At 49.2% G+C, this 19,763-nt stretch overlaps 1 protein-coding gene across 2 annotated transcripts in view; it reads left to right on the forward strand.

The window, feature by feature from the left end:
- Uros (uroporphyrinogen III synthase) overlaps positions 1–18,302 on the forward strand; it is a 22,115-nt gene extending 3,813 nt beyond the window's left edge. For both annotated transcript variants that reach the window (XM_032892403.1, XM_032892402.1), the window contains exons 2-10: positions 3,189–3,278; positions 3,494–3,577; positions 4,533–4,629; positions 5,862–5,936; positions 7,150–7,224; positions 12,525–12,605; positions 13,096–13,181; positions 14,107–14,205; positions 16,690–18,302. In XM_032892403.1, coding sequence (XP_032748294.1) covers positions 3,216–3,278; positions 3,494–3,577; positions 4,533–4,629; positions 5,862–5,936; positions 7,150–7,224; positions 12,525–12,605; positions 13,096–13,181; positions 14,107–14,205; positions 16,690–16,827 — 798 coding nt within the window. In that variant the 5' untranslated portion in view covers positions 3,189–3,215 and the 3' untranslated portion in view covers positions 16,828–18,302. The remainder of the gene's footprint in view (positions 1–3,188; positions 3,279–3,493; positions 3,578–4,532; positions 4,630–5,861; positions 5,937–7,149; positions 7,225–12,524; positions 12,606–13,095; positions 13,182–14,106; positions 14,206–16,689) is intronic.
- Positions 18,303–19,763: the final 1,461 nt, after the last annotated feature.

Consider the following 19,763-nt stretch of genomic DNA (forward strand, 5'->3'; position numbering starts at 1 on the left):
CAGAAAGTTTTGGGGTACATTGCAGCTGGTGGCCTTTCAGACACTGGCTTTTTTAAAGGCTTCTTTCCCAGGAGTATTTGTTCATACTGTGGGACTGGGGAAGCGATTGCATTTCCTTAAAGAGGTAGGAAACTAACTCCTAGGAGTCAGGCCAAGCTCTGGGTTAAAAGAAATCCCAAGCCCTTCTTGAGCATACCTGTTCTTTCACAGAGACACCCAGAGTTTCTGCCTGATGCTTGAACATGTCTCCTTACTGTCCAATTCAAGTAGTAGTCAGGTGCTTGCAAAGCAGGGTCTGTTCCTCTGGCCTATGCTATTGTCATTCAGACTTGGATTCAGACATCAACCTCCCAGAACAGTCTCCCTGGCACCTGCAGAGGTGACTCCTGACAGAACCCTAGTTGCTATCTCACAGCACTTGTTAGTACCTGAAATTATCAAGTAACCTCAAGTAAATCCTGTAGGCTTTACTCTCACGAGGAAGCTTCCAGCTTCCAGCTGTCCAGACGCAGGACATTTGGGCTCACTGTCCGACAACTAGAAAGGCAAGTGAGAGATTGACTTAATTATTTTTTTAAGCATTACTAAACTGACCTCTGTATGCCAGAGCCTGGGGCCTTCACAGGGACATAAGTAGGCACAGGGAGGCTACAGGATTACCTGTCTTCCACAGCATCATATTTTGGCTTCTTAATCCCCACTCTTGTTGCTTGCATTGTGGGCCCTAGAATTCATTCTTCAGCAGAATATGCTAAACTTTACTTGCCACTAAATTTCATACCAGATTCCTGGAACTCCCACTGGCAGATGCACTAGAATGGAAGCCAAGAGACAGGCAAGTAGAGGTGTGTGTTAGGAGATGCATTTGATGGAGGTTGCCTTGCACAACTGTAGGGTTGGCAGGGCAGATTGGAATCCACTGTACAAACCAACCAGAAGGGCGGGCCAGTGGGCCGTGCAAGCTCTGTTCAAGCTGAAGCTGGGTCTAGAGGAAAAATGTCCCTACTTTGGGGAGCCCCCGGGCTGTTCTAGTAATGCCGGTGGACTGATTGAGTCAGGCTCCCCAAAGTTATCTGGAGTGGTCTCTCTTCCCAAAAGTCTGTCAGTGGTGGACTTGCTCATATCTTAGCACACTTGGGTTACCATTTGCAAACAGGTGCAAACCAACCGTTGATTGCTTTTCCATAGCTGTGGCTCAAGGACAGAAGAGAAGAACTTAGAGGAAGTGGTCATGCATTTTGGCGCATGGTTTTGGAGGTTAGACCGTTATGGAGTTAAGGCTCGGTACTGTAGAGCAGAGGTGTGGGCATTCTCCTTTGCCTCCTACTCCTCCCAGGCCTCTCTAGGAGGGTGCATTCTGAGGCAGGTTCCCCCTTTAATCCTTCCTGGAAATACCCTCGCAGATACACCTAGGATGTGCTTTACAGATCTCTTGAGCTCTCTTCAATCCAATGAGAGACTTCACTTACTGAGGCGCACTAGTACATGCCCGTAATACTAGCACTTTGGAGGCTGATACAGGAGGATTACCTTAAGTTCAAAGCCAACCTGGGCCACATAGTTCCAACCAGCCTGAGCTATACTACAGTGTGGTATCTTATTTCCAAAATATAAGTCAGAGCACAAAGTAAAGTTAATAAAAAAAAAAAAAACAGGATTTACTATCATAAGCTTGGAAAACCGAAATGACACAAAGATGTGTGGTGTGATCCCACAGGGGGACAGGGTCCTGGTTAGCAGGCGAGACATTCTGAGAGCCTCAGGAAGGGGTAGGAACCATACTATGTTTTTTTTACCCTCTCCCCCATTTCTCTGACACCCAGACGGCAGCAATGACTAGAACATCCTTTCCTAATTCTTACTTACTTAGCTGGATTCGGCTGCTGAGGTGTAGAGCAATTCATTTCGAGCCAGACTCCCTAATGTTCCATGGATGGACTCACCCAGCCGTCAGTGTGACCACATACGTTTGAGCCATGCCTCCCAGAGCTCATTCTTTTTTGCTTCTGAGTGTCTTCTTCCGTTGGGTCTCAGGTAGAATCACTCTGCAGGTCTTACCTGGTGTTTATTGTGAGACTACTGAGAGGTTTTTAAAATGTCTCTCATATAACCAGGAAGATAATGCTCATAAGGCTTTTAGATAATAAGGAAATGGAAAGGAAGAAAAATCATACTCCCAGCTACTCAGAAATAAGTACTATTAATATTTTGGTGTGTATTTTCTCATCTATTTGAACATAACACCGAACTACTTATGTAAGTGTTCTCGCATGTTTTTAAGTAACATGTTTGATTAGACAACCTATGTAATTAGGTTATTTGTCAATATTTCAATGATTTTTTTCTAAAACCTTCATCATAGTTTACTTAACCAGCCTCTCATCAGATACTTACGTTGTTTCCAGTTATTGAAAATTACAGAGATGACCAAGAAAGCCTTTCGTTTGTTTGTGTCGAGACAGGGTTTCACTATGTAGCCCTTGCTGGCCTGAAACTTGCTATGTTGACTCAGGTGGCCTGACCTCACCTGCCTGTCCCTCCCAGGTGCTGGGATTGAAGGTGTATGCCATCACATACAGGCTGGAATGAAATTTTTATGCCACTCTCTGTGTACACTTTTGACTGTCGTCTTGCACTTATTCTTACAAATGAAATTACAGGAAGAGAGGGTATAAGTTCTGTAAGTCTTTATGGGTGGCACATGTTGACAAATTATGTCCAGATTGATAGATCACCTCAGGAAACTTGGTTAACATTTAATAAGCACGGCTTGAGAGGTGGAAAAGCAAGTAGAGCTATCTCCTAAAGCACTTATGAGTGGCTTCGTTTGTTTATTTCGAAAAGGAAATAATTATTTATTTGCTTCCTTACTCATTGATTTACCACCTTGAAATTAAGGTGTCTTTTTCTCTATTTGCTACTGGTGTGACACAGAACACACCATGTCTCTCAGCCACCGTCCGGCTTTGACACTGGGTTTCACTAATGGCTCTCACTTGCCTTCCCAGGCAGTATCAGCTGCTAGCACGCTCTCCTTCGGTCTTATCAGTGACAGGGGGCTTGAGCAAGACCAAGCCCATTTAGCTCGGCACAGGCAATCGATCGCCTCATTCTTGCCTCTATCCCTCCAACACTGCTGAGGAACAGTCTGAGATCTAATTAAGGTCCATTTCCTCGCTCTGTCGCAGGACCTTTTATAAGAGCTGCCAGGCACAATGAAGGTTCTCCTTCTCAAAGATGCCAAGGATGATGACAGCGGCCAGGATCCATATATCCAGGTAAGTGGCTGAGCCTTATTCCTTGACCCCTGAACTAGAACCTCCTTTCCAATGGAGGGTGGGGTGGAGATGCTAAAACTCGGTGAACTTGGTGCATAGCTACTGTGGTGCTGTGCTCCCTCTGTTCCACGTAACGGCTGGTGGTTAATGTGATGTCATTCCCCTTATTTTCAACACAGCCCTGGCCAACCCAGATTGACATTCTTCATTTACAGGAGCTGCGGTTGTGTGGCCTGGAAGCTACGCTGATTCCTGTTCTGTCGTTTGAATTTATGTCGCTGCCCAGTTTGTCAGAAAAGGTAAGAAGCCCATGCTAAGGCCTGCTCTCTGTAGAATGCTTGCCGTACCAGGCTGTGAGGGTACTCAGCTCATTTTACCATTACACATGATTACAAGGGCAGTGCACGCTCACCTTCTTATAGGCTTCTCTTCCAAAGCTCCTGTCTCTTTCGTCAGGAGGTCACAGACCCTGGGAGACAGGGCCCAAGATGGCTCTCAGAGGTAGGGACCACTTCTGGCCTCTGCAGAGACCACCAGGCAGATGCTTCTGACTTTAGAGCGAGCTTTGCTATAGACTCATGCCAGGCTCCTGGCCAGGAAGGCAGGGCCAAATGTAAGCCCAGGGCTTCTGCCTGCCACCCTGCTCTGCTCAGCAGATGCTGCAGGAATCAGGCCCAGTGAAGTCACAAAGTGTTGCAGATCGATGGCAGCCCGAGGGTGTGCTGAGTGTGCACAATGAATGTCTGGGACCCAGTACTAAAAAAATAAACACCAAAGTTTCAGTGTGGACACCTTGAGTAAAGTCAGGAGTGCACAGCAGCTCAGGGCCTGGCTCAGAAGTGTTCAGTAAAGTATTGTACTTGAAGCTCAGGCTTCAGCTGGGGTCTTACTTTCTTCATAATCTGGTTACGTTATGAATACAGATCTAGTTTTCCCTTTTTCCCTCCTGCCTGCATCTTACTCCACTGACATGACCCATGCTGGGTCAGGTTGCCCCTCTACTCTGCCCATCTCCTGAGTTGCAGTTGTCGGTCTCTGTCCTAGAAGGAGCTTCTTGAGGGAAGAACTGTGACAATAAAGGGACTTACCCGCAGCCTAGAGTGGCTCCAGGCCCATAGTTTCACTAAACAAGTATCGTGTGGGTGGAGGGACAAGTAGCAGGACCAGTTGCCCGCTTCTTTGCCGATGCATTTGGACTTTGGGGTCGTAGCCGTTTGAGAGGTGGGGTCTAAGCCTCTGTTGGTTTTGGTGCAGCTGTCTCATCCTGAAGGCTTTGGAGGACTCATTTTCACCAGCCCCAGGGCAGTGGAAGCAGTGAAGCTGTGTTTGGAGAAGGACAATAAAACTGAAGGTGAGGGGCTGGAGAGATGGCTTGGAGGTTAAGAGCACTGACTGCTCTTCCAGAGGTCCTGAGTTCAAATCCCAGCAACCACATGGTGGCTCACAACCATCTGTAATGAGATCTGATGTCTTCTGGTGTATCTGAAGACAGCTACAGTGTACTCTAAATAAATAAATAAATACATAAATAAATACATAAATAAATAAATCTTTAAAAAAAACTGAAGGCGAGACTGAGTCTGCTCTGGAGTCTACCAGACGCTACTGCTCTGGTTTCCGTTCTGAGACACTGGAGTGCAGAGGGAGCTGCTAGCTCACAGGTGCCCTCCGAGTCCCCAGACAGACATGGCTGAGAGCGTAGTCTCACTTGCTGTTTAATTTGCTTTATCATATCTAATATTATTTACATACTTGTTTATTGGGTACATGGCATGACGTGTGTGTAGATGTGAGAGGACAGTCCACGGAAGCTGGTTCTCCCCTTCCACCTCATGGGTCCCAGGGACCAAACACAGCCCGTCAGTCATGGCGGCAAGGAGCTTTGCCTGCTGAACTATCTCACTAGCCCTCCATTACCTTCTCAATGTTCACTTACATGTCCTGCCAGTTTCTTCCTCTAAAACTAGGGTAAGTGACACTTTACTCAGTGGATGATGAGAAAATTTATTCTCGGGGAAATGTTTCATGCCCACCCCCCCGGCCCTCTTCAACATGGCTGTTCCTTCCTCGTCATTATAGCAGTATGTGGTGAGCCTACCCACATACTGAACCCAGGCTCCAGACTGGCTGGCTCCTTCGCTGACACTAATGGAGTATATGTTGTACTTTAGAGTGAGGGCTAAATACAGTCTGGGGTGTACAGAGTACTATAACCTCACTTTACGATCAAAATACAGGCTTAGAGAGTTCTTCTACTGAGGGGAAGCAACTGGGAGATGGTTAGCACTGGGCTTTTAGAGTCCTATCGGCCTGGATTCATGCAGCCATCTTGACGACTGTGAGCTCCTTGATCTTCCTTGCCCTCAGTGGCCTGGCCTTGGAGTAAGCGTCATAACACCCAGACCGTGATGTGACTCCCATTACTAGCTGGAACATGTCGTCTGTCTGCTCTGTGCCAGGTGTTCTGAGCCACAGGACACTGCATATACTCCTGCTGGGGCCTTAGAAGGAAGAAGCAAACCACAGCGGTGACATCTAGCTGGCCATCTATTCATAGCTCACATGTGATTTCATGTTTTGCAGCCTGGGAGAAGTCTCTGAAAGACAGATGGAATGCCAAGTCTGTGTACGTGGTTGGAAGTGCCACCGCTTCTCTAGGTGAGGAGTCACGGAAAGATGAAGGTTCGAATCCAGGCTAGATGGGTGGGGTTTCATATTCAGACCACATACAGTCTGAAACCTATGTGCTACTTACTTCTAGGACTCTCTGTTTAGTCTTTTCAGACCATAGTTGACAAGAGAAGCTGAAATGGTGGGAAATGAAACTGTAAGACGGGGGCGGGGGTGTCATGTGCATACTGCACTGACAGCCAGCCTGACAGTAGTTCGTCCTGCCTCAGTTTACTTCCTGGGGATTCTAGGCTTCGTGGCTCACTTGTCCTGAACAGAGTTTACACCTGCGTAAGACTTTTTCCTCAGGCTCAGTACCTTTCTAATAGTCCATAAATAAAAAGCCCATGGTGTTCCCATGGAAGCTGTCTTGGTGGTAACAGGTACTGGTTGTTTAGCTCCTGAGTGGAATGCCCACCAGCCCTCTTCCCTCTGGGAGTCGTGCATTCCTCTGTGCAGGTGGCAGTCCTGAGTGGGCCCTGCCTTTATCTATATCCTCTGCAGATTAACCACGCATTCACTTTCTGGAGAAGGCAAGGAGCCGTCATCTGTCTGCTTCTCTTCAAGAAGAGGAGCTTGGAGGGTGGAGTGGCGCACACCTTTAACCCCACCCAGCACTCAGGAGGCAGGCAGGAGGATCTCTGTGAGTGGGAGGCCAGCCTAGTCTATATAGAGAGTTCCAGTACCGCACTGGGCGAGGGGCTGGCTGGGACAGCACCCTCCCTAAACTACCTGTACCCATAGTGCTATGGGTCCTTGGTTGTTGTGAAACCTTTCCCCTGCCCTTTCCATTCCAGTCTGGCCATGCCAGCCCCTTACCCATTTCTGGATGGAATCTGGTCACATCTCCCTGATGAAGTGAGGGCTTTCTAAAGCGATGCTTGCAAAACTTAGCAGCTTCCAAATGCTAACCGTCTGATAAGCAGATGCCAACAGTTGGCCTCATTATCACACGAGCCCCAAGACAGTCCTACGGGGCTGGTGTTTTGGGCTCATGTAGATAAGTGGGGTTCAGAGAAGTGAGTTAAGACAAAGACCCCTCTCTTCTCTGAAAGGAGAGCTGTAGTCTTACTACTTGGCTTCCAGGGGACACTTCGCTGTGGCTGGGAAAGCAGCGCGTGGACATTTGCACTGTAAAGATCACACAGGAACGAAAGGGCTTCAGTAACTGAAAATGGAATTCACCTCTGTCGTTTTCCAGTGAATAAAATTGGCCTGGATGCAGAAGGAGCCGGCAGTGGAAATGCAGAAAAGCTCGCTGAATATATTTGCTCAAGTAAGTGAAGACCGAACCAGATGAAAGCCACCCTCCCCCACAAAAGCGCTCTCAGGAAAAGAACTGACTTCCCATAAGGTTGTCTTTGGTCAGCACGTGGAGCGGCTCTAGGGCTGCTTGGATTTGGACGGTGACTTACCTCAAGCTGCTGATGGGGTTCTGGGCTTCTGAAGAGATCTGTAGAGGGCAGATTTTGGAGAGAGAATAGGAAGATACCCTCTAGGTAGTGTCTCCCGCCCTCTTCCCTGTCTGTCTAATCCAGCTGTAGACACAGGTACTTGCAGCTGTCAGTGTCCCACACAGACTGAGGTAGAATTCTGCTCAGTATCAGCTGAGGAGATCTGGGCCCACTCCCGAGGTCCGCAGGCCAGGTGTTTCCAGCCGTGCAGGCAGGTCTCTGTCAGAACTGCCAGACCCTGCAGTTGAAACAGGGAACAACAGGGGAGAGTATAAACTCTGGTGCTGGCCTCTGACTGGGTCTGTCGTGTGCTGACTGAGCCTTCTGGAGAATTGCTTGGGGATCTGCTGGGCTGGGAGAAGGACAGGCTAGAGTGTGGGCATGACTATGGCTTTCCTCAAAGGTAGTTAGTTGTAGGAGTTGGGCATCTTCTTTTCCCTAAGCATATGAAATGGGTGAAGAGAGAAGGACTTCCGGTGGGACTTTTTATGCTTTTCAAACAATGATGGATAAATCAAAGTACATTAGTTATAAACTGTAGCTCCTCAGGGTGCTGTTTGCTTCTGTGGTTTGCAAACTCGTATGCTAAAGTCTCCTGAGGTTCTCCTGCACTGATACTCTTATTGCCAGAAGGTTCTTTAGCTTTTACATTTTAATGTTCCTCTGGAAGCTGCTCCTTTAAAAAGCCCTGCATTTGGCACTGAAGCTTCCTAGGTTGTAGACAGACCGTGGGCAGAGCCACGGGCAGGTTCAGCAGGGGATGGCAGAGCCCCTCTGCAAGCAAGTTGCTGGTTCTCCACTGTTTTCAACATGGAAATGGACAACTGTTTTGGTTAGCTTTGATGGTCAACTTGACATAGCCTAGAGGAGTCTCAACTGAGGAATCACCCAGATCAGACTGGATTATGGATATGTCTCTGGGGGATTGTCTTGTTTGGTGATTGATGTAGGAGAGTCCAGCCCACTGTGGGCAGCACCATTCCTAGGTCGGGTGCTCCTGGGTTGCAGAAGAAAGCTTTCCAAACCTAAGGCTATGAGCAAGTCAGCAAGGCGCTTTCCTCTACGGTCAGTTCAAGTTCCCACTCTTACCTCCGTCAGTGATGGACTGCAGCCTGTCAACGTTAATAAACCTCCCTAGATCAGTTTCTGTCAGAGAGCTTGTCATAGCGGCGGGAACAAATCTAGAGCATCTTTCTATTTATTTTTACTTATTCACTTTACCTGCTGCTCACTGCCCCCTCCTCACCCCCTTCCACAGTCCTTCCCCATCCCCCCTCTCCTCCTCTGAGCAGATGGGAGCCCCTATGGGTATCCCCCACCCTGGCACTTCAAGTCTCTGCTATATTAGTAACAAACCAGATGTCTTTCTAAAGCGGTTTCAAAGCGGACGTACAGTGGCGTGTCAGAGTACAGTGTCTCCAGTACGCATGAGGTCCTGCGTTCATTCTCCAGCACCAAAAGAAAAAGTTAGTACTTACCATTCTGGTAATTAAACGCTCAGCACTGACACTGAAAAAACGTGTTAACAAGTGCCCAGTGTGCTCAGAAGCCAGTCCTCACAGCCAGCCAAGGAAGGTAGGAGCCGTGTTAGTGACAAATGTGTCGTCCAAGATGGTAATCGCAGTGATCCAGATTAAATAAAATTCCTCAGGCACACAGGGCACATTTCACAGTTCAGCCATCACTAATGGCCAGTGCCCCTGTGCCAGACAATGAGAGACTCCTGTTGTCCCTGGAAGTCGTTTCTTAGTGTGCTGTATTGAGACTCTGGGGCCCAAGGCTGTAAGCTGTGAGGTCACAGGGTTAGAATTCAGACTCAGACCTGCCTGTTACCTTCAGCAAACCTGACTGAACCCTGATTTGTGTCCATTGCCTTCAAGGACTGCTGGCCAGGCAGATTATGAGGGCACCCCACTGAGGTAAGAATTCTAGGGACCTGACCCTGGTGTAGCAGAGCTTTGGGGGGACCTCCAGCTTGCAGATACCTGAGAGGACCCCCCCCCCTCTGATCACTGTTCTTTAAAGAGGGAGTTCTGGCCACAGGGTGGTTTTCCAAGTACATTCTCTTGAACCCCATGGTCATCCCCCATGGTCATCAGCACAAGGAGGCCTGTTGGGCACGTGATGCATGGACAGAGCCTCTGTTTCCCAGTTCCACAGTCTCTGCCACTTCACAGGAGACCAAGTGAGTTCATTCTCAGGTCTGTGAGAGTATGGGGACCAGGACCCTCCAGTGTTCATGCCTCCTGGGAGCTCCCACTTAGCCAGGCTTGGGAAGATGAGTGAACTAAGCAGTGAAAAGAGTAGGGAGCCGTTGGGTGTGGTGAGGCGACCGCTACTAGCACTGAACGGCTCTTCCTCACAGCCACAGCCAGTTCTCCATCTTCTCAGACACCAGCTGGGTGTCCCACACTGTAATCCAGTTCTGAACCAACCCACAGTAAGTGCAGACCCACAGGAAAGGCGCGATCCCACAAGACTGCCCCCGACTTTAGATAAATACTGAGTGTCCAAGGGACCTATCCTCTGTCCAACTGGGTCACAGATCTTGTTCCTGGAGGTTCCTCCTGAGGGTCAGTAGCTTGGTAGCTTGGTAGAATGGCTCCTAGAACTCAGGGCAACACTCTGTGCATATGCATTGGCCTATTGTAAAGGGCATGATAAGGATACAGGTGCCGGACTAGCAAGGCCTGGCATACAGCTGTATATAGCACCGAAGCGTGACTTTTAAAAATGTAGGCCTATGTGTAAAGGACAGATTGGGGGTGTTCTCTTAGAATCAAGTGCTACGTCCATGAGGGATAATTGCCTGTTATATAAATGGAACAGTTTGCTTCCACCTGTCCCCAGGGCAGATCTTAAGCATACTCAAATTAGATGCATCTGTTTGGAAGGAGACAGACGTGCTGAAGCCATGGCTCATAGAAGGCCTAGGGCCACCAGGCTGGTTTCCTTGCGTTGGAAGCACCAGGCAGTGGGACAGTACAATTTGTGAGTGCTCATGCTGGGCTCTGGCTGACTGGCCCAGGCCTGGCAGGGTGGATAGTGACATGCATTGGCCTGTCTCTCAGGATTGGTTCTCTCCTACCTGTGGGTTCTAGGGTTCAAACTCAGATCATCAGGCTTGGACACAAATACCCTTACCCACTGCGTCCTGATGCCAGCCCTGGGGTGCAGTCTTTGCAAAGCCATTGTTAGTTTTAATTTATTACCAGCAAGTCTGTAGGCCTAATAAATCTTCCATTTGCAATTAGAATGTACAAATGAAGTCCTCATTACCTGCTGCTAACGAGGGCCTTCACCTTGGTGTTTTACCAAGGCATTAATGAGTTTCTCTTGAAGTAAACTTTGTGGCTACATTTATAGCCTTTATGTCCAGTGTGTGTTGGACACAAATCCAGTTCCTCGTTGTTGCTCATTATTTTACTTTACTATGAGACAAGCATTGTTATGAGCATCTAAAGCTGTTAACCCATTTGATCTGGTCACTCATTAGACAGTTGTCCTCTCGCTGGACCTGTCTTTCAAGGAGAGAATAATTACAAGGTAAACGACAAAGACAGTCATATTTAAAGAGACGAAGAGGCCAAGGAGGACTGTCCTACCTTTGTTTGAAATGGCCTCCTGGATGTACAGAGTTCCTGCTCCCATGCATCAGGTAGCCTCAGGGCCCTGATGGTCTTCAGTCGAGGCCAAAGTGCACAACTCAGTTCTTACCTACATCCGGGGCTGCTCCATTGTCTGTGGAGACTCTGCCTCAGATCCTTCTCAGCAGCACTGTACTCCTCAGACTTCAGCTCTCTGTCAGTCTTCTCTGGCAGTCTGAAGAGGTGAAGGGGAGACTCCTGAATCATCCACACGTTCTTCGGGTGCCTTTGAGTTGTGAAGATTGCCAGAAGGTTGAACTGTTTGGCTTCCTGTAGGAAGAGCTTTAGCCCCTAGCTCCCTGTACCTTCGACCCGCAACACTCACAGGAGAGACTCCTAGGCTAGGGTGGAGAGCACAGCGGCTGAACACGTCTTTGAAAATGTTTGCCTAGGAGTGGTACCTGCAACACTAGAAAGAGAACTCAGCAGGCACCTGTGATCTATAGTTAATCATCCCCCCAATCCGTTCACTCCTCTATGTTGGTACCAATATTTACAGAGCAGCTTGAATAAAACATCCGCCAGCATGTCACTGTTGCTTGTACTTCAAACGCAGTAGCCCTCAGCTATGCCTGTCACTCACATACTGCTTCCCAGAGGAGTGCCAGCTGGGGAGAGCTGTTTCATTCTTTCTGATCTCAGTCGCCAGCGGTGTGTTCAGAAGCACCATTTGGTATAGGAAATGCATGATGCCCGTGCACAACCCACAGCCCATTACATTCCGTGATCTGCCGTGGAAGAAATGGTTTTAGTAAAATGCTCTGTGGTCACCATTGAGGAAGATTCTTGCATCTGACAAGCCCTCGGTTTGGTTGAATGGTTTTGTTACTACATGCTGTTTGTTCTGTCAGATGCAAGGCGCTCAGGGTCGAACATGGCCTCAGGTCTCCACACATGGAGGTGGGTGGTGGGCACAGTAAGATTCAGGGCCACTGGAGCAGCCTTCTATATTTTGTGCCCTTTGGGCACTCGGTCAAGAAGCTACTGGCATGGCTGGTAGAATAGGAGGCAGGAAACTTGTCTTTGTTGAAGGTAGCTACAGAGGCACTCCAGGGTGCCAGTCCCTTGCTGTCTCCTGTACCTGTCCTAATCCAGCCCTCCTCCAGGGCTGGGAAATCTCTGCCCAGTGCCGATATCAGTCTTATTTGGTTAAGTACAAGACCTCCATTCTAAATAACCGTGATCCTCCCCCTGACAGTTCACGCAGCAAGTAGGACAGTGGTACCTTGTTTCTGCGGCTTAGTTTTCTAGGCTCTTCACTGACCTTTCCCCTCGGTTCTTCATGGAAACCTTCAAGGTCAGCACAGTGCAGCAGTTGTCCTTCCTGGTGACAGGTGTTAGAACTGAGATCGTACAGTGAAGCTGAGCCTGTGGTCCCCAGCTGCGCCCTCCTGGGAGCGCCCTGTGCCTCTGTGCATAGTGTCACCCTTTGAGTTTTTACAAAGATCTTACAATGTCTGCTTCTGTGTCCACAGAGCCATCTTCAGAGCTGCCTCTTCTCTTTCCCTGTGGAACTATCAAAGGAGACACTCTTCCGAAAATGCTCAGAGACAAAGGTGACTAGAATTAGCTAACAACACCCCCAAAGGTGAATGTCCTGAGGCCCAGGAGGCAGACATGACCATGTACAGACAAGGCAGGGATGCAGCTGGGTCTCCTGATGCTAAGCCTTTCTTGAGAGCTGTCCTAAACCTGGCTGCCAGCGTGACTGTGGGATTTATGGAGCAGCCAGGGTCAGAGCTGTGTGGGCAAACTCACACAGACAGGGGAACCAACAGCATGTGTGAGTATCGAGGAAGGCTGTGCTTTCTGGACCTGTCTTTGCTAACTCAGCCTTCCTGACCGTGGATTGATTCCGTGGTGCTCTGTGGGTCACAAAGGACTGGGCAAGGTCTTTTACTCCCCTAGTTGAGCTTTCCATTTCTGAGGAGCTGGTTCTCAGAGGTATGGTGACCCGTCCCCATCAGCCACACTGAGGAAGGTGCAGAACCCCCATTCCTATTCCCTGTAAAGTGAAGCCTATCTCATGGTTTTGATTGTACCCAGGGATTCCCATGGAAAGCATGCATGTCTATCAGACAATTCCACACCCTGGAATCCAAGGGAGCCTGGAGAGCTACTATGAAAATCAGGTACCTAGGGTTTCCAGGGGAAGCAAGTCCTGGCAGGGCAGGCCCCAGGGAGTTGGGGGCATGAGATTGCAGGTGTTGATTCCCCTTGGGGTTCTGTCATTTCCAGCCATGTGACTAAGCAGATGGCATTTCTGCAGCTCCATTTTTATGTACCTGTGGTACAGGAATAGACCCATCCAGTGAAAGTTGAATAAGGATTAAAGGAGAGAGTTCATACAAACCTGTTTGTGTAACATCTACCATATACAAAGGCCTAAGACACACCATGGCCTTGTTACTGCCTTTGTTCTCCATTGCATGGGGCAGAGGCTAAGCCCACACATAAGCCCACACCAGGAAGAGCCCACTGTGGCATCTGGATTGGGATTGTGAGACCTGAGGCAGAGAGTGGAGAGCGCTTCTTGAGTTAATGACTACCTCCACCATTTCCATCCAGAAGTCACAGCCTTTTGCTCTCCCTAGAACAACTTCATGCCTGTTCTGGGGTTCCTGTTGGGACCATCCAAGGGCAGAGAAACTATGTAGGCTGTCTGGTTGTTGTCTGCTCTCCCCCTAGTGGGTGGAAGGTGACAGACTAACAAGAAGACTGTTGATTCCAGCAGGGCTGTCTAACTCCAGGAGCTGAGGTGTCTCCACTGCTGAGCTTGGGCTCCAGGGAGTCTCTGTCTTCTGGCCAAACAGACTAAGGGCAGGCAGAGCAACCAGTGAGAACTGCCAGCCTCTCCAACCTCAGCCCTCTTCATAAACAATTCCTTCAAACCGTGCCTTGGTGGGCTGAGAATGGCGTCTAGCCAGGAACCATGCTGTTACAGGCTGCTGGAGCTGGACAGTTGGTGATGGTGACCTGAGGAACGCTGTCTAGGGGCAAACCTGAGGAACGCTGCCCAGGAGCAAAGGCTAGATCTCATCTTTTCCTTTCCCATAGGGCATCCCAGCCAGCATCACATTCTTCAGCCCCTCCGGCCTTAAATACAGCCTCGAGTATATTCAGGCGTTATCTGGTGGCAGCTTCGACCAGATCAAGGTATGGTATTCTGTGGACTTGGCCTTTTGCTCCTTACCGTCTCCTAGAATCTGCACACTGAGTCAGACGCCTGTGAGGTGACTGTAGAATTCAGGGGCTGCTGTGTCGTCTCTGATGCTCTGCACACATTGCTCATCTCCGCTGGGCCAGTCTTAGTCTAACTTGGGGATGGTTACCCCCAAGTTTTTGTCCTGGATAGCTAACTATCTGGCCTTCCCCATATAGCATTGTCTTTGGTTAGTTGAGGACTCAAGTGAGACCCTTTTGGCAGGGTTTGGTGTAGGTATGAGTGCCTTCCCCTTCTTTGTCCCCTGTTGAACACATTGACATGGTTCTCTGGTCTAGAAATATCTATCTCTTCATTTTTACCTAAAGGATTTACACGCACACTTTCAGGGACTGTATTTATTAGGAGCCTTCAACTAACACAACCCCTGAGCCACCTGAAACAGAATTGTCCTTGACCAGACTCCACTGGGACTGAGGAGAAGGAAGATACAAAGTGTGGCCTGGAACCCAGGGACAGTAGGTCCCACTTCCACTCGCCACCCCCAGGGCTCACTTCAGTCAGGTGACCCCAACGTACTGGCTTATCACAGTTGCAGTCTCACAAGTGTGAGCCGCCTGGACATCCAGACTTTCCCAGTTTCAGGGTGGAATATTAGGCACAGGGTAACTGAAAAGGAGGGTCATAGAGCTGAAAAGGAAGAATCCATGGTTGGTACCCAAAGAGAATGTCAGGCTGTGGGCCATGGTGACACTAGCCACGGTCCTAGCAGTTGCTGGGCAGTTGTCAAACTTCTTGCAGTCATAGCTTATGCTAGTCTGGTTGTGGGGATCCAGCAGAATGGGGGTGATTGTCCTCCTTACAGGGAGGACACTGAGCAGAGAGAGGTTCAACACTTGTCAGGATTACCTATATCACATTACTAGAAACCGACTTTTATGACTGTGAGTGGGGGAGGCACCTGATTCCTGCAGTCGGGATTGAAGAAAAATGGCCCCTGGGTGTTGAGCAAGGTCCAGTGAGCATTAGGCACGGGGAAGGTTTAGCAGCAGCGACAATGCTGCTCTTGTGTCTCTGTGGATGAGTCACCAGGTAACTGTGGAGTGACCATGCAGCTTGCTGATGGGGACGTGCCTAGCACTCACTGGGCTGACCATGCCACAGTGAGAACTTGTACTGCTCTAGTCCTCACCCTCCAAACCCAAGTTGGAGGAAAATAGACACCGGGAATTCCCACTTAGGGTTTTGCCACGAGTACTGCCCAGACCCATGCAGCAGCCGGGGAAGGTGCCCATCTTAGATCTGTTCCACTCACTGCTGGTACCCAGGGGTTCTTAGCACCCCCAGTTTTCATTCTGCCACTCTTTAGTGCACCACGCACAAGTAGTTAAAGATGCCACTGGGACCTTGGGCTCTGCAGCTGCCAGGAAAGAAACTTCCAGAGCTAACATTGTGGTAAGGGACTGTGGCTTATTCCAGAGCCAGAAAGCCAATATAAATTAAAGGGAGTCATCATTTGGCGCTGGGAATTAGTGCCAGCCCACATGGGTACTTTTGAGGCTCACAGAGGACAGAGTCCTGAGACCTAAGCATTGGGTGACTTGGCATTCATGCCCGGTCAGCTCTGCCTAAGAGTTGACAGTGGCCTTCCTTCCTCTGTAGGAGTCTTTTGAGACCCAGTATTTTTACAGCACTATTTAAAATACAGGGGGCCACAGAAGGTTAAGGAGCAACCTCTGGCCTGTGCTTGCTGCTTATGGCTGACTTACATATAAATGCCACAGAGGAGCCGTGCCAAAGCAGGGAGAACTTAACGGCACCTGCCACCAAATGAAATGGAAGCCATTTCACTGTCTTTCTTTCCTGCCTTCTCACAGCGACCACATAGCCTGTGGGGTGTCCGTCTGTGTGCCTAGAGGCCATATATCTGTCAGTGAGCATACATCTGTGTCCACCATTGACCAAGTGGTTCACCCTGACCACTATGTAATCCCTCAGCAGCCCCGGGTCAGCCCGGTTAAAGGTAGACAATAGAGGCAGAGAGAGTGGATGCCAAAGGCCTCTCTCTGCCCTATGCTACTGGGATTTGAACCCTGGCCTTCTGGCTTATGACTGTTCTGTGTGCTAGGGGATCCAGACCCACCTTGGCTCCCCATGCTCCCCACCTGCTCCCACACAGAGCCCCTGAAACTGGAGCAGATCTGTCTGCAGCTGCAGTCCCTGAGGAAGATAGTATCCACCCTGGGTTTCACCCTCACATCTGCCCAAGCCCTACGGATGTGTGCACTGTGGCATGAGGTGGTGGTGAGAGCCTGATCATTACTCTGAAGCCAGCTTCAAGCTGCTTAGGTGGCACTGCTGTTCACGTGCAGCAACACGCCAGAATGAACTCCTAACAGCAAGTGTCCAGATGACATCTGCACACCGCCCTTGCTGTGGTGCTGAGGCTGTGTCTCTCGTGTCTTCCTCCCTTGCAGTTTGTAGCCATCGGCCCCAGTACAACTCGTGCTATGGCTGCCAAGGGCCTGCCAGTGAGCTGCACTGCCGAAAGCCCCACACCACAAGCCCTGGCTGCAGGCATCAGGAAAGCGCTGAAGCCAAACAGCTGCTGCTGAGGTCTGTGCTGAGCCAGCTCCTTCCCCGTGCATGGGACAGCCCACTGCTGCCCGAAGATGGAACCCAAGTTCAGAAAGGAGCTCTGGAGAAGCTGCCTGTGAGCATGTTGCCGTCCGCCGTCCACTGAGTCCAGCTTGGAACCTAGGCCGGGTTCACTGGCCATTAGACCCAGGGAGAGAGAGCTTCCTGTGCCTAGAAAGAAGGAAATGAAATGGACCACGTGGTGACTTGTGGTTGCTGCCCACTCTAACAAACTCTATTTCTTTCATGTGTACCGGTGTCTTGTCTGCATGCACATCTGTGTGCCACCTGCATACCTGGTGCCTGGAGAAGCAAGGCAAGGGTGGCAGATCCCCTAGAACTGTGAGTTGGGGACAGCTGTGAGCAGCCATCTGGGTACTGGGAATTGAACCCAGGTCCTCTGAAAGAATAAGTCCTCTCAACCACTGAGCCATTCCTCCAGCCCACGGTTATCATCTGTGGTTCTCAGGGCAAAGCGGTGTTCTGGGGCAACAGAACGTCATAGTCTCTCTGATGCTGACCTGTTAAGAATGACAAATCGCTATGTGTGAAGTAGACTTAGTCATCATACAAAATAAAATAAAAATAAGACTGGGCCAAGCATGGTAGCCCACTCATGAACTCAGCACTGCAGGAATGGAGACGGCAGTCGTGAGCTTAAGGTCAGCCAGGACTATATAGTGAGACATTATACACTATATCTAAACATTTGCAAAAAGAAAAAAAAGACTTAAAGGTCTGCCTTTTTGTCCCCTGTGGATAATATGCAGATAATTACGAGATTTTTATCTCATTCTGAAACATAACGGCAGCATATCTATCAAGCCAGCTGCTTCTGGTCTGTGTGCATACATGTGGATGTGTGTGTTAGAAATGTTAGCCCTGCAGAAAGGCTCTGAAAACTGTGTTCCCAGACTAGATTTCTACTAGGCAATCCTGGACTAGATTTGAGCTGTGTTAAGAAAATCGTTATTTGTCTCTCAGCAGCCCGTGGGCTGGTGTGGGGGAGGACAGCTGTGTACTCATGCAGCTGTCTACAGTGGAAGGCATCTTCTCTTAAGTGCACACCATGCCCAGCCTCATGCACTAAGCTCTACACATGTGATGTGATCCTCAGAGCAACTCTGAAACCCCTGAGCCACCTCACATCATCCCAACAGTCGAGGAAGAAGGGTCTAGTGCCATGGTTCAGTACTGCAGTTCGGGTATGGTTTGGAGTGTGTCCCTCAAAGTTTGATATGGTAGGTTCTCAGTCCCCAGATGTTCCTGGAATCCTTAAGAGGCTGGGCATACGGCTGGCAAGTTGTCAGATCCTCGGTGGAGCAAAGGCCTTGATGCCGACTTTATAACTAAATCCAGTCTCTGGAATCCACATGGTAGAAAGAGAACTGACTCCCACAGGGGGTCCCTGACTCTGACACGTGGTGTGGTGCTAAATAAATAAATGAATGAATGAATGAATAAATAAATAAATAGGGTTAAGGGTTTTTTTTTTTTTTTTTTTGAAGGCTGTAAGCCAGAGAGGTTATGAGCAGAACTCTTTCAGAGGACCAAGTTCAGCTCCCAGCACCCATGTCAAGCAACTCACAGCCACCTGTAACTACAGCTCCAGGGAGTTCCCCCCAGCAGAGATCTATACACATAGTTTTTACAAGAAAATAAATCTTAAAAGAGATGGAAGCCGGGCTGGAGAGACGGCTCAGAGTTCAATCCCCAGCAACTACGTGGTGGCTCACAACCGTCTGTAGTGAGATCTGGTGCCCTCTTCTGGCCTGCAGGCGTACATGCAGACAGAATGCCGTATACATAGTAAATAAATCTTAATAATACATCTTAAGAAGAAAGCTGTAGGCATGGCAGTGGTGCAAGCCTTTAATCCCAGCTCTTGAGAGGCAGAGGTAGATAGATCTCTGTGAGTTCCAGGATAGCCAGGGCCATACAGAGAAACCCTGTCTCAAAAAAACCAAAGTGGGGGCAGGGAGAGAGGGAGAGGAGGCCTAATACGAGGCCCTCAAGTCCCTGAGATGTGCCCTGGGAAGGGAACGGGGAAGGGTGTTTTCTGGCTTCCTACTTTAAGATATGACCCTGATTCCTAGTCATGTTTCTGTCCCTGCTGCTGGCCATGAAGTGATACAGCTAACGGGGAGGGAAGAGCTTACAAGGACGTGAGTGCCATCGGGAACTCGCATCGGGCCCACATGAGCTACAGAAGAGCTTCATATGTGGATGGTAGTGCGGCTGCAAAGGTGCTGCGGTGGTGTGGCGTGAGCTCTTGGGATCTATCGTAGACTCTCTGATTTGCAAGTGATGGTGATTCCCTTGCAGGCTTTACAGCAGGCAGGGAGGAAACAATCAGGGTGAGCTGAGAAGGCTCAAACTGATTTTATTGTAGCCGGCGCTGGACCAGGATGTCTAGTGTCTGGCCCAGATCATTTTACTTTAGCCATATTTAAGCATAGCATAAGATTGACCTGGCTCTAAGATAACATGGAAGTCACTTAGGCTGTTGTTGTAAAGCACAAGAGACATCACTCATAACAACAGGTTTTATGGGGTTGGAGAGATGGCTCAGCCGTTAAAGGCTAGGCTCACAACCAAAAACATAAGAATGGGTTTTATGGTCTAAAGGCAATACTCAACCATTTAGAGGAAGGAGTCTGGGATAGGTAAAAACATAAATCGTGGGAGATACAGGCAGAGCCTGTCTCATCAGACAGCAAAGGATCACCAAGTTGCAAACCTACATCATTCCTGGCCTTTCAGGAAGAGCAGCTAAACACCTCATTTCACTGAGGAGATAAACTGTGTTTAATTCTCCTGGCTTCTCCAGTGCTTGTCTGTGCGCACAAGCCTCACCCTCACCCCTCCCCATCCCTCCCATGCCTGACTCTGACTCTCTCTCTCTCTCTCTCTC

The sequence above is a fragment of the Rattus rattus genome, chromosome 2 (assembly GCF_011064425.1).
Source record: "Rattus rattus isolate New Zealand chromosome 2, Rrattus_CSIRO_v1, whole genome shotgun sequence".
Taxonomy (NCBI): domain Eukaryota; kingdom Metazoa; phylum Chordata; class Mammalia; order Rodentia; family Muridae; genus Rattus; species Rattus rattus.